Below are 27,228 nucleotides of genomic sequence, written 5' to 3'. Positions count from 1 at the left end.
GTTGAATAGTTTTGCCATCGATGGGAGAGAACCATATGGTTTCTCACCATCGATGGCTTAGCCTAAACAAATAGTTGTTGTTGTTTTTCTGTTTAAAGATGCTGGGTGAGGGAGCTAAGCTCCGCCCCCAGCACCCGTGACGCCCCGTCCCCGCTCTGTGATTGGCCTGCGGGTCATTAACAGACATAACAGGGATGGCCGTCGATGAGTGAAACCATCGATGGTCTCCCTCAGCATAGTTAGTGACCATCGATGGCCACTCACAGTCTCGCCATCGATTGCAACCATCGATGGCGAACTCACCGATGGCCATCCCTACCGCAGGTGCACACAGGCAGTAGCCCCTCCCTCCCCAGTGACGGAGCCGCCATGTGTTATTATTATTGCGGCCGCTGACAGTCACGTGACAGAACTAGCGCTGAGGTCACTCCCGGTATCCGCATCGGGCGCGGGGGCTGCCGGGATTTGTAGTTCCTGGGACGAGCTCCAGCGCAGGAAGCAGACAGTCGCCGTTGGACTCAGGACCACAAGTCCCAGGATGCAGTGCGGCCGCTGTCTGTCAGGGCTGACTGGAAGCTGCAGGGTAAGATCCAATTCTGTGTGTGTGACCCCAGGAGCTCGCACTCTAGTCACGTGGGGGAGAGGTGCTGGCCTACTGCTGCTCAGCTCCCGAGCAGAGTCTCTTTATCCTGCAGCGTAATCCGGGCATGCTGGGCGTTGTAGTGCTGCTGTGTCCCTGGGATATACCCAACAATGAGTGATGAGGTGCAGGTGTGTCTGGTGTATACACATGCAGAGACACCGCAATCTACTCATCCCCACTGCTAGACACATATACAAACACACACATATACATACATATACACACACACACACACACACACACACACACACACATATATACATACATATATATACATACATACATATATACACATACACACACATATATACACACACACACACACACATACATACACACGTATACACTTACATACATACATACACACATATACACTTACATACACACATACATACTTATTATTATTTTTATTATTACCAGTTATTTATATAGCGCACACATATTCCGCAGCGCTGTACAGAGAATATTTGGCCAGTCACATCAGTCTCTGCCCCAGTGAGCTTACACTCTATATTCCCTATCACATGTACACACATTCACACTAGGGATAATTTGTGTTGGGAGACCAGTAACCTTCCAGTATATATTAGGATTGTGGGAGGAAACCGGAGTACCCGGAGGAAACCCACGCAAGTACGGGGAAAATATACAAACTCCATACATGGTGGGAATCGAACCCATGACCTCAGTGCTGTGAGGCAGTAATGCTTACCATTACACCATCCGTACTGCCCGTGTATACATACACATACATATATACATACATACATACACTTATACATACATATATACACATACATACACACACATATACACACATATATACATACATACATACACACATACATACATATACACACACGTATACACATACATCCATACATACACAAACGAACACATATACACACATATACACATACATACACACACACACACATACATCTATACATACACGTATACACATACATACACACACATACATAAATCCATGCACATATACGTACGTACGTACGTACGTACACACATACATCCATACATACACACAGTCACATACAACCATACACACATACATCCATACATACATACACACAGTCACATACAACCATACACACATACATCCATACATACACACAGTCACATACAGCCATACACACATACATCCATACATACACACACACAGTCACATACAACCATACACACATACATCCATACATACACACAGTCACATACAACCATACACACATACATCCATACATACACACAGTCACATACAACCATACACACATACATCCATACACACGCACACACACACACACATATACACATACATCCATACATACACACACACATACATACGCATATACACATACATACACACATATACACATACATACACACATACATACGCATATATACACACACACACACACACATGGTAGCATCTAGTTTCCCTTCATGGAGAGGACCTTTCCCATAAGCCCCTGGGTCCATGTCACAAGATATTTGGAATAGTAACCTGTGGCGAGCATCCAGTGGTGCAGAGATGAAACAAAATAACCTCAAACAAACGGAGATAGGATAAAACATTTAGGTGCTGTAAGGACGAAAGTTATCTACTGCCCTCTCGTACTGTCACTACCTGGTCCTGATCACAAAGAGAAAATATACACAACCATACATATACACACACACACACACACACACACACATACACATACATACACACACACATACATACACACACACATATACATATACACATACACACATACATCCATACACACACACACACACATATACACACATACATACACACATATACACATACATTCACACATACATATACACACATATACACATACATATACACACACATATACACATACATTCACACATACATACACACATACATATACACACATATACATACATACATATACACATACATACATACATATACGCATACATACATACATACATACATACATACACACACATATACACATACATACACACACATCCATATACACACATATACACATACATACACACATACATATACACACACACATATACACACATACATATACACATACATACACACACATACATATACACATACATATACACACACATACATATACACATACATACACACACATACATATACACATACATATACACATACATACATACACACATACATATACACACATATACACATACATACACACACACACACACACACACACATATACACACATATACACATACATATACACATACATACACACATATACACATACATATACGCATACATACATACATACATACATACATATACACACATATACACATACATATACGCATACATACATATACACATAGGTCCACCATGGTTTATTAGCATAAGCCTTTCATCTATTGTTCTCAGCTGCAATACAATACAGAGTGAACAATACATCAGGGGATTAAGTCCGACTGCCCTGGCTCAGTTAATCCTTTTAAAGGCATAGACGAGGAGGGCACCATCTGTACGTACGTACGTACGTACGTACGTACGTACACACACATACATACATATATACACATATACACACACATACATATATAGACATACATACACACACACACATACATACATACATACATACATATATACACATACACACACACACATACATATACACATACATACATACATACATACATATGCATACATATACACACATACATACATACATATACACACACCTACATACATATGTATACACATATATACACACACATACATTTATGTATTGTATTGCTGTTCCCCTGGGAACAGGGAGGGCTTTTTTTGAGGGCTTATTTTGAGCGAAAAAACATCTTTTGCCTCAAGACGACCGCTTCATCTTGTGACCAGCAGGGGTATGCCAAACATAACCCCGTTCTCCGGCTGTTTTGGGTACACCCAGCACCTCCAAGCTCCGCCTTCCACCAGCTACCGTGCAAAGGCTTGGTGAAGCGACCAGTGTGGATCCGTCTACGCCACACAGGTGTGGTAAGACAGTGTGTCGACGCATACAGAGCAGAACCGTGGTTCCATGCACCACAGGAAGGAGGAGTCTGGTGGTGTCGGCATAGTACCCGCCCACTGCGCAGTGGGTTGAGTCAGTAACAGGCGGTTACTGATGGTAAGTGGGAAACTTCTAATTGGCCAGGTCGTGTGCGACCTTAAGCCGTTCTGTGACTGCGAGATGCGAGGTCGTGAGGGCACTCGGAGGTGTCCAGTCACAGAAATTGGTGGGATAATCCCAGGTGGCTTTTCGGTCACCCAATTGGAGAAGCCGAGTTACTTAGGAGAGGAGTAACTGCAGTGCAGGAGAACTCATAAGATGGCGTTCTTCAGCGGAATGTCTAGGGGCGATCTGGAGATCGTGTGTCGGGATAAGAGTGTGGAGATCCCTCCCAATGCATCATAAGCTTGGAGTAGTTATGTCGGGCAGAGGTAGAGAGTGCTGAAGGCGTCAGCATCGAAGAGGACGGCCCAACAGCGAACCTTCATATGGACCCGGCGAGACCCACAAGTCCTGCCCCCTCTTACAGCAGCCATGTTTCCCAGCTATCCCTAGCAGGGCCAGAGATCCAAAGTCCCAGGGGGGCGGCGTGGATACCCTAGTGGATCAGCTAGCGGAATTTGGGGGAAAGTGCAATGGATCAAGAACACATGCTTGTCATTCGGATGTGGCATGCGGAGCGGCCATCACAAACCGTGGTACCCTGGCAGCCGTTGCCTGCTGCTTCATCCAAAACGGGATGTACACAGTTTGCCAAGATTGCAGACAGTAATGCGGACATTGATGGACATTTACGCAAACTACATGATTTACCCAAATCGGAGTGGGTGAGACACCTTGTGACCACTCTGCATAGAGAGGCCTATCGAGGAGTGGCCACGGAGGACTGTGTGGATTACGACGAAGTTGCAAAGGCCTCCTCCATCGATTCTTCATCATTCCAGTACTTGCATAAGAATCCTAGCAGCACCCATGAGCAGTTCGCCACCCAGCTGCGGCAGTACGTGGTGAAGTGGGTGGAGGATTCTGAAGCCACTACATGGGACGCACTAATCGACCTGATCTGCAGGAAGCAGTTCTATCGCAGGTGCGCCCCAGAAGTGAAGGAGTGGGTGCTAGACCGGGAGCCACCCAGCTTAAAGATGGCTGCCCAGTTAGCCGACAAGTATGTGGCAATTCGGCCACAGGGGCAGAAGCGCCCAGCCAGCAGCCAGCTCCAAAAGACTGTACCATCAGGGGGACCCCCCTCTTCAGCTCATCACCCCCAAAGACAAGCGTCCTCCAACCCAGCAACCGCACTGCAGCGTCCCTGCAACTGATCAGAGATCATCGGTGCCACGACTGGAGAAGAAGTGCTACAGCTGTGGGAAAATCGGACATCTGAGGATGAACTGTCCTGCATCCCAAGCACCCCAGACTCGTGCCCCAAATCCGAGTGTTGGAGCCCGGCTCGCTTGTTTGACGAGAGGAGATGAGCCTACAGAGACTGTTCCCCCTCCAGTCAGTCCGATGGAGTGTGGCGAGAGACAGGTGCACTCTGCGGAGAGAGTCACCTGCATGGCCAAACAGCCCCTACATAATATGTGGAGGCACCTGCAGCCGGTCCACGTGGGACACCTGCAGGGGGAAGGCCTAAGAGACTCTGGGGCCTCAATCACTGTGGTGAGCCCCCACCTTATAGATCCTGCAGCAGTATTGCAGGGTCCACTGCCAAGGTCACCCTGGCAGATGGAACGGAGAGAGAGGTTCCCATGGCAAGAGTCTACCTGGACTGGGGAGCAGGAGCTGGACAAGAGTTGCGAGAAGTTGCCGTCATGGATGGTCTCCCAACTGATGTGGTCCTAGGAAATCATCTGGGTGGTGGAATCGTCACCACTTTTGCTGGCGTCATCCCCCGGAGTCAAGTTCCCCATCCACAGTTTACATCAGCTACTACAGCCCAGCCCAGAGGAAAAGATTACAGCTGCTAGGTCAGCACATCGACCCCGCATGCCTTTTGCCTATGGTATGCCTACGGCAATGCAGATGATGTTGGTTCCAGCTCGTTTGATCCTGTGGGGGTGCCCAATGATCCTCCTGACCCTAATGGTTTGCCAACTCCGGCGGTGGGTATGAGAAACCACACTGACCTTTCTGTGACTGACCCCTACCAGACTGACCCTAGTAGTCTCCACCTAGATCCCCCTGTAGTGTGTCCCAATTTAGGAGAGATTGAGGGCCACAGGCAGGAGTTTAGGGAGGCTCAGCTCTCTGACCCATCCCTGAAAGGCATGAGGCGCCACTCTGGCAGCGGCCTTGATAAGGTTGGGGCAGGAAGTGTGACCTGGTGGGAAGGGTTAAGGTATAGGGTAGCCAGGAAAGTGGGAGGGGATAGAACAGCTTGGCAACGTGTCCAACTAGGCCCGCACAGGGGACTTTTCTGCGCAACCGGTGTCGGTTGCCCACGAAACCCCTTTGGACTACCACCTAGAGATAGACCATACCCTGAAGTGCCTGACACAGAGCTTACCCTGGTCTGGAATGTCGGATGACGCCCAGACCAACTGTAAGGCTGGTGCCATGCGTTGGCAGCTGGGGCACTCCAGCGGTTGTGTTGTCTCTGGGCCTCTGCCCAAAGGAGAACCTTTACAGCAAGTTGCTGTGGACATAGCAGGTCCCCTGCCTGTGCACAGTAGATCGGGGAAGACACGCAGCCTCCCTGTAGTGGATGCCACACGGGATCCAGAGGCTGGTGGTCTGGCCGCCATCACTGTGGCACAGGTAGCAGACAAGGAGGTAAGAGCAGACCTAGGTGACAGGGTAGGTTTCCCGAGTCATAGGTCGACATAGGAGGATTGGAGGGCAGGTCTGACAGCTAGGACAGACAGATGCCAGATAGGAAAAACAGAGCTGCAGTGCCTGGGGCACCGTGTGGGAGGAGACAGGGGTAGGCCCAAGCCAGAGGGGGTGGAGGCAACCAGAGGCTGTCCCCGACCCACATCACCCAGATAGGTACTGACCTTAGAACCTGTAAGGCACTACGGACATGTTGTCACCGACTTTAATTCGGTAGTGACGTCCCTTACAGGGAGGAAGGGCATTTCCAAGTCAGTGGACTTTGCACCCACTTGTGAGTTGGCATTCCAGTCATTGGAGGAACCGCAATGGCAGGATCACCCTGTAGCCTGTTTACTGCTATGGTGGGAGGTGGGGTACGCCACAGTTAGGACACCATGGGTGGCACTTGTGTGTACATTCTACCCATTTTGGCACTATTGGTGCAATCGGCCCCCCACAGTGGTGACTTACCACTCACCTGTTAGGTAGTTGCAAACTTCATTGGGGAAAACTGTTGTGGTGGAGATTTGGACTTCTTGTCAACTATTTGAACATTGTGTACCCACAAAAAACGGCCCCCCATAATAGGGATGAACTGTCTAGGCCGGAGCCTAAGCCCCCCAGGTAGCATCACCTTCACACCAAGAGACTGCAGGACCAGGAGCCAAATCGTTAGGGCATGGCTCCCTGGTTTTCCCGCTCGAATTGGGGAGTAGGAGTGTGGCCGGGGACCCCCCAGCCACATGGGTAATGGCGGCCACGGCACTGAAGGGGTTAACTCTCCATGCCCGGCGTCATTTCAAATGCGACAATGGCACTTGGCGCAACTTTATAAACGGCACTGGCGCTAGGCGCCATATTTGAAATGTTATAGGCACTAGGCGCCGTTTATGAAAAATTTTATTTTTTTATTATTATGCTGCTCTGCCGCGACCTGGACCCTCTCCGGCGACCGTGGCAGCTTGTGTGTCAACCACCGGTGCGCTGCGCTGGGGGAGAAGGGGGAGCCTGCTACAGCGCTCAGTGCCGGCCGATGGGGTCCGGGAGTTCTGCTCCCGGCGCCTGCAGCGGTACATGATAACCTCTCAGTGCGCCAGGGGTAGGAAGGAGCCATGGCCGGCCAGAGTGTGCTGCACATGGGGGATTGGGTTAGCCGGCTCCCTGTGTGGCGGGAGGAGATACTGTGAGCTGGGCGCTGAGGTCCGGGAGCTACGTTTCTGGCGCCTCAGTGCTGCAGGGAGACAGAGAGCCGCGGCGGCCGGGACGACCACCCGAGCTGCAGGGCTTCAGGAAGGCATCGGCTCACAAGCGGCCGCAGGGCTGAAGGGGGGTGCGCCGCAGCCCGAAACAACTCTGGAGTCTGCGACGAGGCCACAGAGTTAAGTGCTGCACTGGGGATGAAAGGGAGAGCCAGCTCCCTGGACCCCAATGTCCGGCTGTGTGGAGACATGCTGGAGGACGGAGGAAGCCAGACCCCATACCTCCAGCACTGGAAGAGCCCTAGCAGTCAGGCTGCAGGGCTAGGAGAGCCCAGCGTTGGGCTGTATGTAAATGTATTAATATATATTGTGAGGCACTGCAGTGCACAGGGCACAGTGTGTAAAGTGTATAACATACACTTGGTGTTTGGGTCCCGGGGGGAATCCAGGAATGTGTGCAGGCTGCTGGATTTCCCCAGTCCTCTCCCACATAAACGGAATGCCGTCCCAGGTAGCCTCTAATTTGGGAGCTGCATTGAAAGGTAGCAGGGAAACAGCTTTAAAACAAGCTGAGTATTCTCCTGGAGCTCCATAGGGATCACTCTCGGTGGGCAGGAATCCCTGGCCGGAGATCTAGGGTGCCCATCTCTGGATCTCGAATCCAGGCTAGTGATGGTGAGCTGGGTCCTCTGGCAGATTCCAGGAAGTAGTTTAGGCAGGAAATCTTCCCCCAGCCCTAGACAGAACGACTCCGGGGAGGCTACCAAATCCCCTAGGGGGGACGATCAAAGGAGAGTGACCACTCCCCACTGTCCATAGAGGATAATGGTAGCTGTGCATGTGACCAAGGCATTCACAGCACATGATTGTACAATGATTGGTTGAGAACAACAGGGCGGGCTTACCCCTTGTGGTATGTGTATTGGAGTAAGATAAAAGGAGGCAGCTGCCCTGTGTAACAGGTATTATACCATCTTCTTCTGCTGTGAACATCTTGCTGTATTGCTGTTGCCCCTAGAAATAGGGAAGAGTCTTTTTTTTTAAGGCTATTTGAGTGAATAAACATCTTTTGCCTCAAGAAGACGGCTTCATCTTGTGACCAGCAGGGGTATGCCAAACATAGCCCCGTTCTCCGGCTTTTTGGGTACACCCAGCGTCTCCAAGCTCCGCCTCCTGCCAGCTTCCATGCAAAAGCTTGGTGAAGCGACCAGTGGGGATACATCTACGCCACACAGGTGTGGTAAGACAGTGTGTGCCGACGCATACAGAGCAGACGCCATGGGAAGGAGGAGTCTGGTTACTGACGATAAGCGGGAATCCCCTAATTGGCCGGATCCTGTGCGACCTAAACCCGTTCTATGACCGTGGTACGTGGGGTGGTGAGGTCTCTCGGAGGCATCTGGTCACAGGGTCTATTTACTAAGCCTTGGATGGAGATAAAGTACCAGCCAATCAGCTCCTGTCATTTTCACACCCAGCCTCTGGCATGGCAGATAGGAGCTGATTGGCTGGTACTTTATCTTCATCCAAGGCTTAGTAAAGAGACCCTCTGTCTTTTACACCATTATTTCATACTATAGGATTCTCTTGGAAGCTTCTCGGTAACTTTCCCGCTGTCACAGTCTGGCATCAGGAGATGTTCTGTGGGCCAGGTTTTCCATCGAGCCTCCATATCTTAGGTTTGGCAGCAAGCATCTAATAGTTATATCCAGGAAACAGTATTGATATTTCATTAAATGTAACGTGATTGTAAGTGTCTGATAACAGCTTTCATGTAAATGGAAGTGTGTGCGTCGCCTGATTACACCCTGTGGACATAAAGGTGAAATCCGGAACACTAAGTATACCAGATTCATAGCCCTGATACATTCTGTGTCTTGTAGTCTTAAAGGGCCAGTGTCCGGTATTTCAGGGATATAGGTTTGGATTCGACTGTACAAGGCGCACAGTATCTACAAATATAAAACCTCCTTTGTTATGTTAATGGCAGGGCTGTCTTTTCGTATGGGCTCAATGGGCAGTTGCCCAAGGGCCCCAGGAGTATAAGGGCCCTAGGCTGTTAGCTGATGGTCCCCTTTTTCCAGGGGTACCAGATTTTTGAAAATCGGCCCTGGAGAACTGGAGATATTAGACTTCAAAAGCAGTGGTCCCCATCCGAGCCCTGCCACGTGTTGCTATCCTGTTCCTGTTAGTCCGGGGGCCATCGCCCTATTCTCACTGTCCAGCGGGCCGCCACCCTGTTGTTGAGAGTCAGCGGGCCATCACCCTGTTCCCGCTGGCCAACGGACCATCACCCTGCTCTTGCCTGTGTGCTATTTCCCTCTTTATTTTCTGTTATTGAATGTATTGTTTTGTGTTAGACATTATAGCCTATAGCTTGTAGAAATTCAGGTTCTAATGAAATCTTTCTTTACAGAGGTTCTAGTTTGGGAGCACCTAACTAACCCTACAATAAAATGCACAATAAGATGGACTTAGTGAACACATGGTACAATAGTGAACCACAAAGTCCCCAGAAAGTCATACAAGAGGAATATACAAACATTTAGGGATTGTGTACCCCAAGCCTTGGGGAAGACTGGGGCATCTGGTTCAGAGATGGGGTGAGTCATTGGAGAAGACAGAACAACTTCTCTTTCTTGCCAGGCCCCTATTTCATGTTCTTATGAAGTAGTTACTGTTATTACCCTCAGGGGGCACCGGGGTATGATGTTTGCTCCAGGGAAGAAGGTACTACAAGTGTAATAAGGCGAGATCCGTGAATGTGGAGCTTAGAGTCTTGGTCACATTGATGGGGGTGACATCACTGTCATGTCATATTTCCAGGTGACATACAATGTTTCTTGGAAGAGAAGGTCCAGTAGAGTTAGAGAGATTTTGGAAAATGTAGAAATGAGACAAGGTTCTCTCTCCATGCTAGTGCTGAGATTGTACAACCATGGGGGTAATTCCAAGTTGATCGCAGCAGGAAATTTTTTAGCAGTTGGGCAAAACCATGTGCACTGCAGGCGAGGCAGATGTAACATGTGCAGAGAGAGTTAGATGTGGGTGGGTTATTTTATTTTTGTGCAGGGTAAATACTGGCTGCTTTATTTTTACACTGCAATTTAGATTTCAGATTGAACACACCACACCCAAATCTAACTCTCTCTGCGCATGTTATATCTGCCTCCCCTGCCGTGCACATGGTTTTGCCCAATTGCTATCAAAAATCCTGCTGCAATCAACTTGGAATTACCCCCCATATTCCTAAATACGGTAATGGGCTTGTCTTTTGCAGGTGGAGGAACTATGTGTCTACCTGTGACATCTTGACATTATTGAGCGTTAATATATCACCAGTACAGAAGGACGAGCAGCTATGAACACCGAGCCAAGTGTAGACACATTGGAGACCACTTCTGATGAAAGGAAAAATGACCATGAGAAAGCTGATGTAGAGAAGACATTTGAATGGCCTCCAAGTGATAATATCAAAGTGGAGAAACTTCAGAAAATGGCAAAGTCTCCTAGAAAGCAACAGAGAGCTCCACCCAAACCAGCTGCGTTCGTATGTGGTGACTGTGGTAAAGGTAGCCCATGTAAATCAGCTCATCTGCGCCACATGAAGACACACACCGGAGAGAGACCATATATGTGCAGTGACTGTGGAAAAAGATTCATCCAAATCTCCGAGTACAAAAACCACCACAGGTCACACACAGGGGAGAAACCTTACACCTGCAGCGAGTGTGGCAAGTGTTTCAGCCGCTGTACCTACCTCACCATGCATATGAGGACACACACTGGGGAGAAACCATACATGTGCCTAGACTGCGGCAAAAGCTTCATCCAGCACCCACACTTGGTCAACCACCAGAGGATCCACAGTGGGGAGAAACCTTATACCTGTCTAGACTGTGGGAAGAGTTTCAGCCGCAGCTCCACACTGGTGATCCACAACAGAACCCACACAGGGGAGCGGCCTTATACCTGCGCAGAATGCGACAAGAGCTTCCTCCGCAGCTCTGACTTCCAGCGTCACCGCAAGATCCACCTGGCTAAATCGTCCCTCAGCTGCCCAGAGTGCGGTAAAGGTTTCAGCCGCAGCGCTCACCTCACCAAACACCAACTTAGCCACGCCAAGGAGAAGCCTCACGCGTGTGTGGAATGTGGAAAATGCTTCACGTGTAAGACGACATTTAGACGTCACCAAAACACGCACAGAATGAATGCCTTGTACATGTGCTGGAAGAAGATGCAGACCGGCATTTCCTCCTATTAGACCATATGGGATCACTGACTGCATTTCAGGCATTCATGAGGATAAATATGTTGCTGTATGAAGCAATACTGAGTATCACTAGACAAACAGTGCGTCACTAGGTCGACATGAGGTTTTTTTTTGAGTGTGTCGTTTTCTTCGTAGAGTGACCGGGAACCCCAATTAGTGCACCGTGTCCCCTCGTATGGCTCATTTCGCTCGCCATGCTTCGGACAAGGTGCGTCACTTTGCTCAGCACAGATTACCGTTCCAATCGTAGTCCACGTGGATCGTTAAGTATAAAAAAGTAAAAAAAAAGTGAAAACCTCATGTCGACCTTTCAACCCTGTCGACCTAGTGACTGTCGACCTATAGTGGTCGACCTAAACATTGTCGACCTAGACAGTGTCGATCTTCAGACCGGATCCCCTATGGGACAAGTCTGTAATTATAGCAGCACCCAACTTGTTGTATTGTCTTCTCCTATTTATGGTCATTGTGGAAATGTCAGGACACGGCCAGTGACTGCTCTATGGAAAGAAGTATGTGATGTGAGTGACCCGGGGGTATTATTACTACAAGGTGACTGCTCTATGGAAAGAAGTATGTGATGTGAGTGACCCGGGGGTGTTATTACTACAAGGTGACTGCTCTATGGAAAGAAGTATGTGATGTGAGTGACCCGGGGGTATTATAACTACAAGGTGACTGCTCTATGGAAAGAAGTATGTGATGTGAGTGACCCGGGGGTGTTATTACTACAAGGTGACTGCTCTATGGAAAGAAGTATGTGATGTGAGTGACCCGGGGGTATTATTACTACAAGGTGACTGCTCTATGGAAAGAAGTATGTGATGTGAGTGACCCGGGGGTATTATTACTACAAGGTGACTGCTCTATGGAAAGAAGTATGTGATGTGAGTGACCCGGGGGTATTATTACTACAAGGTGACTGCTCTATGGAAAGAAGTATGTGATGTGAGTGACCCGGGGGTATTATTACTACAAGGTGACTGCTCTATGGAAAGAAGTATGTGATGTGAGTGACCCGGGGGTATTATTACTACAAGGCGACTGCTCTATGGAAAGAAGTATGTGATGTGAGTGACCCGGGGGTATTATTACTACAAGGTGACTGCTCTATGGAAAGAAGTATGTGATGTGAGTGACCCGGGGGTATTATTACTACAAGGTGACTGCTCTATGGAAAGAAGTATGTGATGTGAGTGACCCGGGGGTATTATTACTACAAGGTGACTGCTCTATGGAAGGAAGTATGTGATGTGAGTGACCTGGGGGTATTATTACTACAAGGCGACTGCTCTATGGAAAGAAGTATGTGATGTGAGTGACCCGGGGGTATTATTACTACAAGGTGACTGCTCTATGGAAAGAAGTATGTGATGTGAGTGACCCGGGGGTATTATTACTACAAGGTGACTGCTCTATGGAAAGAAGTATGTGATGTGAGTGACCCGGGGGTATTATTACTACAAGGTGACTGCTCTATGGAAAGAAGTATGTGATGTGAGTGACCCGGGGGTGTTATTACTACAAGGCGACTGCTCTATGGAAAGAAGTATGTGATGTGAGTGACCCGGGGGTGTTATTACTACAAGGCGACTGCTCTATGGAAAGAAGTATGTGATGTGAGTGACCCGGGGGTGTTATTACTACAAGGCGACTGTTCTATGGAAAGAAGTATGTGATGTGAGTGACCCGGGGGTATTATTACTACAAGGTGACTGCTCTATGGAAAGAAGTATGTGATGTGAGTGACCCGGGGGTATTATTACTACAAGGTGACTGCTCTATGGAAAGAAGTATGTGATGTGAGTGACCCGGGGGTATTATTACTACAAGGTGACTGCTCTATGGAAAGAAGTATGTGATGTGAGTGACCCGGGGGTATTATTACTACAAGGTGACTGCTCTATGGAAAGAAGTATGTGATGTGAGTGACCCGGGGGTATTATTACTACAAGGTGACTGTTCTATGGAAAGAAGTATGTGATGTGAGTGACCCGGGGGTATTATTACTACAAGGTGACTGCTCTATGGAAAGAAGTATGTGATGTGAGTGACCCGGGGGTATTATTACAACAAGGTGACTGCTCTATGGAAAGAAGTATGTGATGTGAGTGACCCGGGGGTATTATTACTACAAGGTGACTGTTCTATGGAAAGAAGTATGTGATGTGAGTGACCTGGGGGTATTATTACTACAAGGTGACTGCTCTATGGAAAGAAGTATTTGATGTGAGTGACCTGGGGGTATTATTACTACAAGGCGACTGCTCTATGGAAAGAAGTATGTGATGTGAGTGACCCGGGGGTATTATTACTACAAGGCGACTGCTCTATGGAAAGAAGTATGTGATGTGAGTGACCCGGGGGTATTATTACTACAAGGTGACTGCTCTATGGAAAGAAGTATGTGATGTGAGTGACCCGGGGGTATTATTACTACAAGGTGACTGCTCTATGGAAAGAAGTATGTGATGTGAGTGACCCGGGGGTATTATTACTACAAGGTGACTGCTCTATGGAAAGAAGTATGTGATGTGAGTGACCCGGGGGTATTATTACTACAAGGTGACTGCTCTATGGAAAGAAGTATGTGATGTGAGTGACCCGGGGGTATTATTACTACAAGGTGACTGCTCTATGGAAAGAAGTATGTGATGTGAGTGACCCGGGGGTATTATTACTACAAGGTGACTGCTCTATGGAAAGAAGTATGTGATGTGAGTGACCCGGGGGTATTATTACTACAAGGCGACTGCTCTATGGAAAGAAGTATGTGATGTGAGTGACCCGGGGGTATTATTACTACAAGGCGACTGCTCTATGGAAAGAAGTATGTGATGTGAGTGACCCGGGGGTGTTATTACTACAAGGCGACTGCTCTATGGAAAGAAGTATGTGATGTGAGTGACCCGGGGGTGTTATTACTACAAGGCGACTGTTCTATGGAAAGAAGTATGTGATGTGAGTGACCCGGGGGTGTTATTACTACAAGGCGACTGCTCTATGGAAAGAAGTATGTGATGTGAGTGACCCGGGGGTATTATTACTACAAGGTGACTGCTCTATGGAAAGAAGTATGTGATGTGAGTGACCTGGGGGTATTATTACTACAAGGCGACTGCTCTATGGAAAGAAGTATGTGATGTGAGTGACCCGGGGGTATTATTACTACAAGGTGACTGCTCTATGGAAAGAAGTATGTGATGTGAGTGACCCGGGGGTATTATTACTACAAGGGGACTGCTCTATGGAAAGAAGTATGTGATGTGAGTGACCCGGGGGTATTATTACTACAAGGTGACTGCTCTATGGAAAGAAGTATGTGATGTGAGTGACCCGGGGGTATTATTACTACAAGGTGACTGTTCTATGGAAAGAAGTATGTGATGTGAGTGACCTGGGGGTATTATTACTACAAGGTGACTGCTCTATGGAAAGAAGTATGTGATGTGAGTGACCTGGGGGTATTATTACTACAAGGCGACTGCTCTATGGAAAGAAGTATGTGATGTGAGTGACCCGGGGGTATTATTACTACAAGGTGACTGCTCTATGGAAAGAAGTATGTGATGTGAGTGACCCGGGGGTATTATTACTACAAGGTGACTGCTCTATGGAAAGAAGTATGTGATGTGAGTGACCCGGGGGTATTATTACTACAAGGTGACTGCTCTATGGAAAGAAGTATGTGATGTGAGTGACCCGGGGGTATTATTACTACAAGGTGACTGCTCTATGGAAAGAAGTATGTGATGTGAGTGACCCGGGGGTATTATTACTACAAGGTGACTGCTCTATGGAAAGAAGTATGTGATGTGAGTGACCCGGGGGTATTATTACTACAAGGTGACTGCTCTATGGAAAGAAGTATGTGATGTGAGTGACCTGGGGGTATTATTACTACAAGGTGACTGCTCTATGGAAAGAAGTATGTGATGTGAGTGACCTGGGGGTATTATTACTACAAGGTGACTGCTCTATGGAAAGAAGTATGTGATGTGAGTGACCCGGGGGTATTATTACTACAAGGTGACTGCTCTATGGAAAGAAGTATGTGATGTGAGTGACCCGGGGGTATTATTACTACAAGGTGACTGCTCTATGGAAAGAAGTATGTGATGTGAGTGACCCGGGGGTATTATTACTACAAGGCGACTGCTCTATGGAAAGAAGTATTTGATGTGAGTGACCTGGGGGTATTATTACTACAAGGCGACTGCTCTATGGAAAGAAGTATGTGATGTGAGTGACCCGGGGGTATTATTACTACAAGGTGACTGCTCTATGGAAAGAAGTATGTGATGTGAGTGACCCGGGGGTATTATTACTACAAGGCGACTGCTCTATGGAAAGAAGTATTTGATGTGAGTGACCTGGGGGTATTATTACTACAAGGCGACTGCTCTATGGAAAGAAGTATGTGATGTGAGTGACCCGGGGGTATTATTACTACAAGGTGACTGCTCTATGGAAAGAAGTATGTGATGTGAGTGACCTGGGGGTATTATTACTACAAGGCGACTGCTCTATGGAAAGAAGTATGTGATGTGAGTGACCCGGGGGTATTATTACTACAAGGCGACTGCTCTATGGAAAGAAGTATGTGATGTGAGTGACCCGGGGGTATTATTACTACAAGGTGACTGCTCTATGGAAAGAAGTATGTGATGTGAGTGACCCGGGGGTATTATTACTACAAGGCGACTGCTCTATGGAAAGAAGTATGTGATGTGAGTGACCCGGGGGTATTATTACTACAAGGCGACTGCTCTATGGAAAGAAGTATGTGATGTGAGTGACCCGGGGGTATTATTACTACAAGGCGACTGCTCTATGGAAAGAAGTATGTGATGTGAGTGACCCGGGGGTGTTATTACTACAAGGCGACTGTTCTATGGAAAGAAGTATGTGATGTGAGTGACCCGGGGGTGTTATTACTACAAGGCGACTGCTCTATGGAAAGAAGTATGTGATGTGAGTGACCCGGGGGTATTATTACTACAAGGGGACTGCTCTATGGAAAGAAGTATGTGATGTGAGTGACCCGGGGGTATTATTACTACAAGGTGACTGCTCTATGGAAAGAAGTATGTGATGTGAGTGACCCGGGGGTATTATTACTACAAGGTGACTGCTCTATGGAAAGAAGTATGTGATGTGAGTGACCCGGGGGTATTATTACTACAAGGTGACTGCTCTATGGAAAGAAGTATGTGATGTGAGTGACCCGGGGGTATTATTACTACAAGGTGACTGCTCTATGGAAAGAAGTATGTGATGTGAGTGACCCGGGGGTATTATTACTACAAGGTGACTGCTCTATGGAAAGAAGTATGTGATGTGAGTGACCCGGGGGTATTATTACTACAAGGTGACTGCTCTATGGAAAGAAGTATGTGATGTGAGTGACCCGGGGGTATTATTACTACAAGGTGACTGCTCTATGGAAAGAAGTATGTGATGTGAGTGACCCGGGGGTATTATTACTACAAGGTGACTGCTCTATGGAAAGAAGTATGTGATGTGAGTGACCCGGGGGTATTATTACTACAAGGTGACTGCTCTATGGAAAGAAGTATGTGATGTGAGTGACCTGGGGGTATTATTACTACAAGGTGACTGCTCTATGGAAAGAAGTATGTGATGTGAGTGACCCGGGGGTATTATTACTACAAGGTGACTGCTCTATGGAAAGAAGTATGTGATGTGAGTGACCCGGGGGTATTATTACTACAAGGCGACTGCTCTATGGAAAGAAGTATGTGATGTGAGTGACCCGGGGGTATTATTACTACAAGGTGACTGCTCTATGGAAAGAAGTATTTGATGTGAGTGACCTGGGGGTATTATTACTACAAGGCGACTGCTCTATGGAAAGAAGTATGTGATGTGAGTGACCCGGGGGTATTATTACTACAAGGTGACTGCTCTATGGAAAGAAGTATGTGATGTGAGTGACCCGGGGGTATTATTACTACAAGGCGACTGCTCTATGGAAAGAAGTATGTGATGTGAGTGACCCGGGGGTATTATTACTACAAGGCGACTGCTCTATGGAAAGAAGTATGTGATGTGAGTGACCCGGGGGTGTTATTACTACAAGGCGACTGCTCTATGGAAAGAAGTATGTGATGTGAGTGACCCGGGGGTGTTATTACTACAAGGTGACTGCTCTATGGAAAGAAGTATGTGATGTGAGTGACCCGGGGGTGTTATTACTACAAGGTGACTGCTCTATGGAAAGAAGTATGTGATGTGAGTGACCCGGGGGTATTATTACTACAAGGCGACTGCTCTATGGAAAGAAGTATTTGATGTGAGTGACCTGGGGGTATTATTACTACAAGGCGACTGCTCTATGGAAAGAAGTATGTGATGTGAGTGACCCGGGGGTATTATTACTACAAGGTGACTGCTCTATGGAAAGAAGTATGTGATGTGAGTGACCCGGGGGTATTATTACTACAAGGTGACTGCTCTATGGAAAGAAGTATGTGATGTGAGTGACCCGGGGGTATTATTACTACAAGGTGACTGCTCTATGGAAAGAAGTATGTGATGTGAGTGACCCGGGGGTATTATTACTACAAGGTGACTGTTCTATGGAAAGAAGTATGTGATGTGAGTGACCCGGGGGTATTATTACTACAAGGTGACTGCTCTATGGAAAGAAGTATGTGATGTGAGTGACCCGGGGGTATTATTACAACAAGGTGACTGCTCTATGGAAAGAAGTATGTGATGTGAGTGACCCGGGGGTATTATTACTACAAGGTGACTGTTCTATGGAAAGAAGTATGTGATGTGAGTGACCTGGGGGTATTATTACTACAAGGTGACTGCTCTATGGAAAGAAGTATTTGATGTGAGTGACCTGGGGGTATTATTACTACAAGGCGACTGCTCTATGGAAAGAAGTATGTGATGTGAGTGACCCGGGGGTATTATTACTACAAGGCGACTGCTCTATGGAAAGAAGTATGTGATGTGAGTGACCCGGGGGTATTATTACTACAAGGTGACTGCTCTATGGAAAGAAGTATGTGATGTGAGTGACCCGGGGGTATTATTACTACAAGGTGACTGCTCTATGGAAAGAAGTATGTGATGTGAGTGACCCGGGGGTATTATTACTACAAGGTGACTGCTCTATGGAAAGAAGTATGTGATGTGAGTGACCCGGGGGTATTATTACTACAAGGTGACTGCTCTATGGAAAGAAGTATGTGATGTGAGTGACCCGGGGGTATTATTACTACAAGGTGACTGCTCTATGGAAAGAAGTATGTGATGTGAGTGACCCGGGGGTATTATTACTACAAGGTGACTGCTCTATGGAAAGAAGTATGTGATGTGAGTGACCCGGGGGTATTATTACTACAAGGTGACTGCTCTATGGAAAGAAGTATGTGATGTGAGTGACCCGGGGGTATTATTACTACAAGGCGACTGCTCTATGGAAAGAAGTATTTGATGTGAGTGACCTGGGGGTATTATTACTACAAGGCGACTGCTCTATGGAAAGAAGTATGTGATGTGAGTGACCCGGGGGTATTATTACTACAAGGTGACTGCTCTATGGAAAGAAGTATGTGATGTGAGTGACCTGGGGGTATTATTACTACAAGGCGACTGCTCTATGGAAAGAAGTATGTGATGTGAGTGACCCGGGGGTATTATTACTACAAGGCGACTGCTCTATGGAAAGAAGTATGTGATGTGAGTGACCCGGGGGTATTATTACTACAAGGTGACTGCTCTATGGAAAGAAGTATGTGATGTGAGTGACCCGGGGGTATTATTACTACAAGGCGACTGCTCTATGGAAAGAAGTATGTGATGTGAGTGACCCGGGGGTATTATTACTACAAGGCGACTGCTCTATGGAAAGAAGTATGTGATGTGAGTGACCCGGGGGTATTATTACTACAAGGCGACTGCTCTATGGAAAGAAGTATGTGATGTGAGTGACCTGGGGGTGTTATTACTACAAGGCGACTGTTCTATGGAAAGAAGTATGTGATGTGAGTGACCCGGGGGTGTTATTACTACAAGGCGACTGCTCTATGGAAAGAAGTATGTGATGTGAGTGACCCGGGGGTATTATTACTACAAGGGGACTGCTCTATGGAAAGAAGTATGTGATGTGAGTGACCCGGGGGTATTATTACTACAAGGTGACTGCTCTATGGAAAGAAGCATGTGATGTGAGTGACCCGGGGGTATTATTACTACAAGGTGACTGCTCTATGGAAAGAAGTATGTGATGTGAGTGACCCGGGGGTATTATTACTACAAGGTGACTGCTCTATGGAAAGAAGTATGTGATGTGAGTGACCCGGGGGTATTATTACTACAAGGTGACTGCTCTATGGAAAGAAGTATGTGATGTGAGTGACCCGGGGGTATTATTACTACAAGGTGACTGCTCTATGGAAAGAAGTATGTGATGTGAGTGACCCGGGGGTATTATTACTACAAGGTGACTGCTCTATGGAAAGAAGTATGTGATGTGAGTGACCCGGGGGTATTATTACTACAAGGTGACTGCTCTATGGAAAGAAGTATGTGATGTGAGTGACCCGGGGGTATTATTACTACAAGGTGACTGCTCTATGGAAAGAAGTATGTGATGTGAGTGACCCGGGGGTATTATTACTACAAGGTGACTGCTCTATGGAAAGAAGTATGTGATGTGAGTGACCTGGGGGTATTATTACTACAAGGTGACTGCTCTATGGAAAGAAGTATGTGATGTGAGTGACCCGGGGGTATTATTACTACAAGGTGACTGCTCTATGGAAAGAAGTATGTGATGTGAGTGACCCGGGGGTATTATTACTACAAGGCGACTGCTCTATGGAAAGAAGTATGTGATGTGAGTGACCCGGGGGTATTATTACTACAAGGTGACTGCTCTATGGAAAGAAGTATTTGATGTGAGTGAACTGGGGGTATTATTACTACAAGGCGACTGCTCTATGGAAAGAAGTATGTGATGTGAGTGACCCGGGGGTATTATTACTACAAGGTGACTGCTCTATGGAAAGAAGTATGTGATGTGAGTGACCCGGGGGTATTATTACTACAAGGCGACTGCTCTATGGAAAGAAGTATGTGATGTGAGTGACCCGGGGGTATTATTACTACAAGGCGACTGCTCTATGGAAAGAAGTATGTGATGTGAGTGACCCGGGGGTGTTATTACTACAAGGCGACTGCTCTATGGAAAGAAGTATGTGATGTGAGTGACCCGGGGGTATTATTACTACAAGGTGACTGCTCTATGGAAAGAAGTATGTGATGTGAGTGACCTGGGGGTATTATTACTACAAGGCGACTGCTCTATGGAAAGAAGTATGTGATGTGAGTGACCCGGGGGTATTATTACTACAAGGCGACTGCTCTATGGAAAGAAGTATGTGATGTGAGTGACCCGGGGGTATTATTACTACAAGGTGACTGCTCTATGGAAAGAAGTATGTGATGTGAGTGACCCGGGGGTATTATTACTACAAGGCGACTGCTCTATGGAAAGAAGTATGTGATGTGAGTCACCCGGGGGTATTATTACTACAAGGTGACTGCTCTATGGAAAGAAGTATGTGATGTGAGTGACCCGGGGGTATTATTACTACAAGGCGACTGCTCTATGGAAAGAAGTATGTGATGTGAGTGACCCGGGGGTATTATTACTACAAGGCGACTGCTCTATGGAAAGAAGTATGTGATGTGAGTGACCCGGGGGTATTATTACTACAAGGTGACTGCTCTATGGAAAGAAGTATGTGATGTGAGTGACCCGGGGGTATTATTACTACAAGGTGACTGCTCTATGGAAAGAAGTATGTGATGTGAGTGACCCGGGGGTATTATTACTACAAGGTGACTGCTCTATGGAAAGAAGTATGTGATGTGAGTGACCCGGGGGTATTATTACTACAAGGTGACTGCTCTATGGAAAGAAGTATGTGATGTGAGTGACCCGGGGGTATTATTACTACAAGGCGACTGCTCTATGGAAAGAAGTATGTGATGTGAGTGACCTGGGGGTATTATTACTACAAGGCGACTGCTCTATGGAAAGAAGTATGTGATGTGAGTGACCCGGGGGTATTATTACTACAAGGTGACTGCTCTATGGAAAGAAGTATGTGATGTGAGTGACCCGGGGGTGTTATTACTACAAGGTGACTGCTCTATGGAAAGAAGTATGTGATGTGAGTGACCCGGGGGTATTATTACTACAAGGGGACTGCTCTATGGAAAGAAGTATGTGATGTGAGTGACCTGGGGGTATTATTACTACAAGGTGACTGCTCTATGGAAAGAAGTATGTGATGTGAGTGACCCGGGGGTATTATTACTACAAGGTGACTGCTCTATGGAAAGAAGTATGTGATGTGAGTGACCCGGGGGTGTTATTACTACAAGGTGACTGCTCTATGGAAAGAAGTATTTGATGTGAGTGACCCGGGGGTATTATTACTACAAGGTGACTGCTCTATGAAAAGAAGTATGTGATGTGAGTGACCCGGGGGTATTATTACTACAAGGTGACTGCTCTATGGAAAGAAGTATGTGATGTGAGTGACCCGGGGGTATTATTACTACAAGGCGATGAGCCTTATTCTGTGTAAGAAATAAATCATTCAGTCTAATGATGGATCTGCCATAGCTAACACTGTGTCACTGGCTAGTCTGCGGGCCTTGTATTGAACTGTTCCAGGACCCCAGTTGTAGTTCTTGGGAATGTGGAGTCCTGTGGGAAATGTAACAGCCGGCATGGTGCAGGCACTGGCCACATCCTCACCGGCTGGGATCTTGCAGGCTCTTCATTTCCCTTCATGTAGCTGTGACAGGCGCAGTTTCTCAGTCTGGGTGTGGCCTCCGCTGTGAGTGGCTGCGCATCTTTGGACGCAGAAACTTTCAGCAACATGCCCATGTCTGCTTCACCCCCCCCCCTCCCTGTTACTGCACAGGAGACCCCGTGTATCCGATTATGTGCTTCACACGATGTGTCCACTTACATCTAACCTCCCTGCATGCTAAACAGCTGTACCAGTCACTCCATGCTGTGGCGTGACTCGGTAGCGCTGAGTGTTTTTACGTGCAACTTTTTCCATTAAAATGCTTCTTATTTACAAAATGATGTGAATAGGACACACAGGCAGTTTATGCTGAGCAAAATGATATGCGGCATGCCTATATTCTCTGTGTGACTGCAGCTGTATCTGCATATGGAATGCTACGTTACAGTGTCAGTAATATGATATGTGGCATGTCTATATTCTGTGTGTGACTGCGGCTGTATCTGCGTGCGGAATGCTACGTTACAGTGTCAGTAATACGATATGCGGTATGCCTATATTCTCTGTGTGACTGCAGCTGTATCTGCGTGCGGAATGCTACGTTACAGTGTCAGTAATATGATATGCGGCATGTCTATATTCTGTGTGTGACTGCGGCTGTATCTGCATACGGAATGCTACGTTACAGTGTCAGTAATATGATATGCGGCATGTCTATATTCTGTGTGTGACTGCGGTTGTATCTGCATACAGAATGCTACGTTACAGTGTCAGTAATAGGATATGCAGCATGCCTATATTCTCTGTGTGACTGCAGCTGTATCTGCATATGGAATACTATGTTAAAGTGTCAGTAATATGATATGTGGCATGTCTATATTCTGTGTGTGACCAAGGCTGTATCTCATATGTAATGCTATGTTAGAGTGTCAGTAATAGGATATGCAGCATGCCTATATTCTATGTGTGACTGCGGCTGTATCTGCATACAGAATGCTACGTTACAGTGTCCATAATAAGATATGTAGCATGTCTATATTCTGTGTGTGACTGCGGCTGTATCTGCATATGGAATGCTACGTTACAGTGTTAGTAATAGGATATGTGGCATGTGTATATACTGTGTGTGACTGCGGCTGTATCTCATACGGAATGCTACGTTACAGTGTCAGTAATAGGATATGCAGCATGCCTATATTCTATGTGTGACTGCGGCTGTATCTGCATACAGAATGCTACGTTACAGTGTCAGTAATAGGATATGAGGCATGTCTATATTCTGTGTGTGACTGCGGCTGTATCTGCATACAGAATGCTACGTTACAGTGTCAGTAATATGATATGCAGCATGCCTATATTCTATGTGTGACTGCGGCTGTATCTGCATACAGAATGCTACGTTACAGTGTCAGTAATAGGATATGCAGCATGCCTATATTCTATGTGTGACTGCGGCTGTATCTGCATACAGAATGCTATGTTACAGTGTCAGTAATAGGATATGCAGCATGTCTATATTCTATGTGTGACTGCAGCTGTATCTGCATACAAAATACTACATTACAGTGTCTGTAATACGATATGCTGCATGTGTATATTCTGTGTGCGACCGCGGCTTTATCTGCATAAGGAATGATACGTTACAGTGTCAGTAATAGGATATGCTGCATGTGTATATTCTTTGTGTGACTGCGGCTGTATCTGCATAGGGAATGCTATGTTACAGTGTAAGTAATAGGATATGCGGCATGTGTATATTCTGTGACTGCGGCTGTATCTGCATATGGAATGATACGTTACAGTGCCAGTAATAGGATATGCTGCATGTGTATATTCTGTGTGTGACTGCGGCTGTATCTGCATACAGAATGCTACGTTACAGTGTAAGTAATAGGATATGCAGCATGTGTATATTCTGTGTGTGACTGCGGCTGTATCTGCATACAGAATGCTATGTTACAGTGTAAGTAATAGGATATGCAGCATGCCTATATTCTGTGTGTGACTGCGGCTGTATCTGTATATGGAATGATACGTTACAGTATTTTATTCTTCGGGGTCTATGTTCTCCAGAAGGTTTCCTTGGGTTATGTAGGTGGAGACCAGGACTGGCACTGAACAGTAAGCTTTTGAGCCTCCCAGGATGCACTGGGCGCCTCTCTCCTAATACCCCGCCGCCATGCTCAGTCCAGGGGATGCCATTGATGTCTTTCCAACACCCCCACCAGCCCGTGACACTCATTCACATCAGTCCCTGCCCCAGTGGAGCTCCCACCGGCCCGTGACACTCATTCACATCAGTCCCTGCCCCAGTGGAGCTCCCACCGGCCCGTGACACTCATTCACATCAGTCCCTGCCCCAGTGGAGCTCTCACCGGCCCGTGACACTCATTCACATCAGTCCCTGCCCCAGTGGAGCTCCCACCGGCCCGTGACACTCATTCACATCAGTCCCTGCCCCAGTGGAGCTTACACTCTATATTCCCTATCACATGTACACACACACATTCACTATAGTGTTATTTTGTGTTGGGATCCAGTTGACCTACCAGTATATTTTTGGTTTGTGGGAGGAAACCGGAGCACCCGGAGGAAACCCACGCATGTACGGGGAGAATATACAAACTCCACACAGTTATGGCCATGGTGGGAATCAAACCCATGACCTCAGTGCTGTGAGGCAGTAATGCTAACCACTACACCTTCCGTGCTGTATCAGGCCATTGTAGCCCCACCCATCCATCCTCCATGGTTGGATTTGTTCTCTACCTCTATTCAGAGTCTGGCTGCTCCTCTGCTGCATAACATAATACAAGGGCAAGGCGTACTACCTGCACCTACTGTTACTACCACGTACTGTGCCTTTATCACCGTCTTCTCCACTCTCACAGTCTAAAGAATCATCAGTTCCTGCTGACACAGCTGAACCTAAATTTAATGTGGCAGCATTAATTAGGGCAGTCAAATTTTCTCTTCAGCTCGAAGACGCTGAACGGACCACTATTACAAAGAATCCTCTGCGCAAACGGCAGAAGGTGGTACTAGCTGAGTTTCCACACTCGGACCACTTCACAGAAGTTAGAACTGAGGCGTGGAAAACTACTACTAAGAAATTCACAGTTCCTAAAAAGCTCAGCTCCTTTTACTCGTTACCCACATGGGATTGTGCAAAGTGGGAGAATCCACCTATGGTTGATGCCCATGTGACGCATCCTACCTATACCTACTGCGTCCTCCCTTAAGGAGCCTCCGGATAGACAATTGGATGCTTGTCTTAAATCTTTGTACTCCCTTACAGGGGTGACTGCCAGGCCTGCTACTGCCACAGCATGGGTCGCTAGGGCCATTGAAAGTTGGGCCGATGACCTTGAACGGAGTTTCATGGTCAATCTGACCACGGAACAATCATCTTGCATTGCCAACATCAGAGATGCAGCCTACTATATTGGTGAAGTTGGTGAAGTGGCTCTGGACACAGTGCTGTTATCCTCTAAGGCTTCGTCAGTTTCCATTGCAGTACGCCACATTGTGTGGCTCCGCTCATAGAAGGTGGATTCGGATGCCAAGAATGCCCTGGAAGCCCTTCCATAGATGGGCGAGTTCCTATTTGGACCAGCACTGGACAAGATTATCAAAAACCTAGAGACATCTAAGACCGCTCACCTGCCTTCAGCTTCCTCAGGGTGAGCTCAAACTTTATACTTTCGGTTCTTTCATCCACAAGGCAGGACCAAAGCACAGACACTGATGGAAGTCATTCACTCCTTACTGCAGTCAGGAGTTATCACCCCTGTTCCACGATCTCAATAAGGTCAGGGGTTCTATTCTACACTCTTTTTGGTTGAGAAGCCAAATGGGTCATACCGTCCCATTCTGAATCTAAAACTGATGAACAAGTACCTCAGAGTACCTAAGTTCCTTATGGAGTCTCTCCGTTCCATTGTCCTGGCTATGCAGCCTGGGGATTATATGGTTTCCCCGGATATGCAGGATGCTGCATACCTACATGTGCCTATAGCACCCTGTCATCAACGGTATTTCTGATTTGCTGTTCTCCATCAGCATTTCCAATTCCAGCCCTACCATTCGTACAGTCTACAGCTCACAGGATGTTCACCAAGCTGATGGTATGTGATTCGAATCCTCCCTTACTTGCATGGCCTCCTTCTTCTGGCACAATCTCTGGAGTTATTGGAACGTCACCTCCAGATGACAATGTCCTTTCTGCAGAGCCATGGTTGGCTAATCCACTGGGCCAAATTCTCACTCACCCTATCTCAGAGGATGCTCCACCTCAGAGTGCTGCAAGACGTCAGCATACAAGATTGCGGCATTACAGTTTCTGCAGACCCTGAGCTCCATGGTATCAGTCTTCGTCATGGTGAAATACACTCAGTTTCACTCAAGGGGGGTCATTCTGAGTTGA

The 27,228-nt window shown here is 47.0% G+C and overlaps 1 protein-coding gene across 1 annotated transcript in view; it reads left to right on the top strand.

Moving 5' to 3' along the window:
* The first annotated feature begins 235 nt into the window (after positions 1-235).
* The window catches only part of LOC134928694 (gastrula zinc finger protein XlCGF17.1-like), a 55,152-nt gene continuing 28,159 nt past the window's right edge, over positions 236-27,228 (top strand). The window contains exons 1-2 of the mRNA XM_063924711.1: positions 236-583; positions 10,999-11,887. Coding sequence (XP_063780781.1) covers positions 11,080-11,887 — 808 coding nt within the window. The 5' untranslated portion in view covers positions 236-583; positions 10,999-11,079. The remainder of the gene's footprint in view (positions 584-10,998; positions 11,888-27,228) is intronic.

The sequence above is a fragment of the Pseudophryne corroboree genome, chromosome 5 (genome assembly GCF_028390025.1).
Source record: "Pseudophryne corroboree isolate aPseCor3 chromosome 5, aPseCor3.hap2, whole genome shotgun sequence".
Taxonomy (NCBI): domain Eukaryota; kingdom Metazoa; phylum Chordata; class Amphibia; order Anura; family Myobatrachidae; genus Pseudophryne; species Pseudophryne corroboree.
This window is presented reverse-complemented; position numbering and strand designations above follow the sequence as displayed.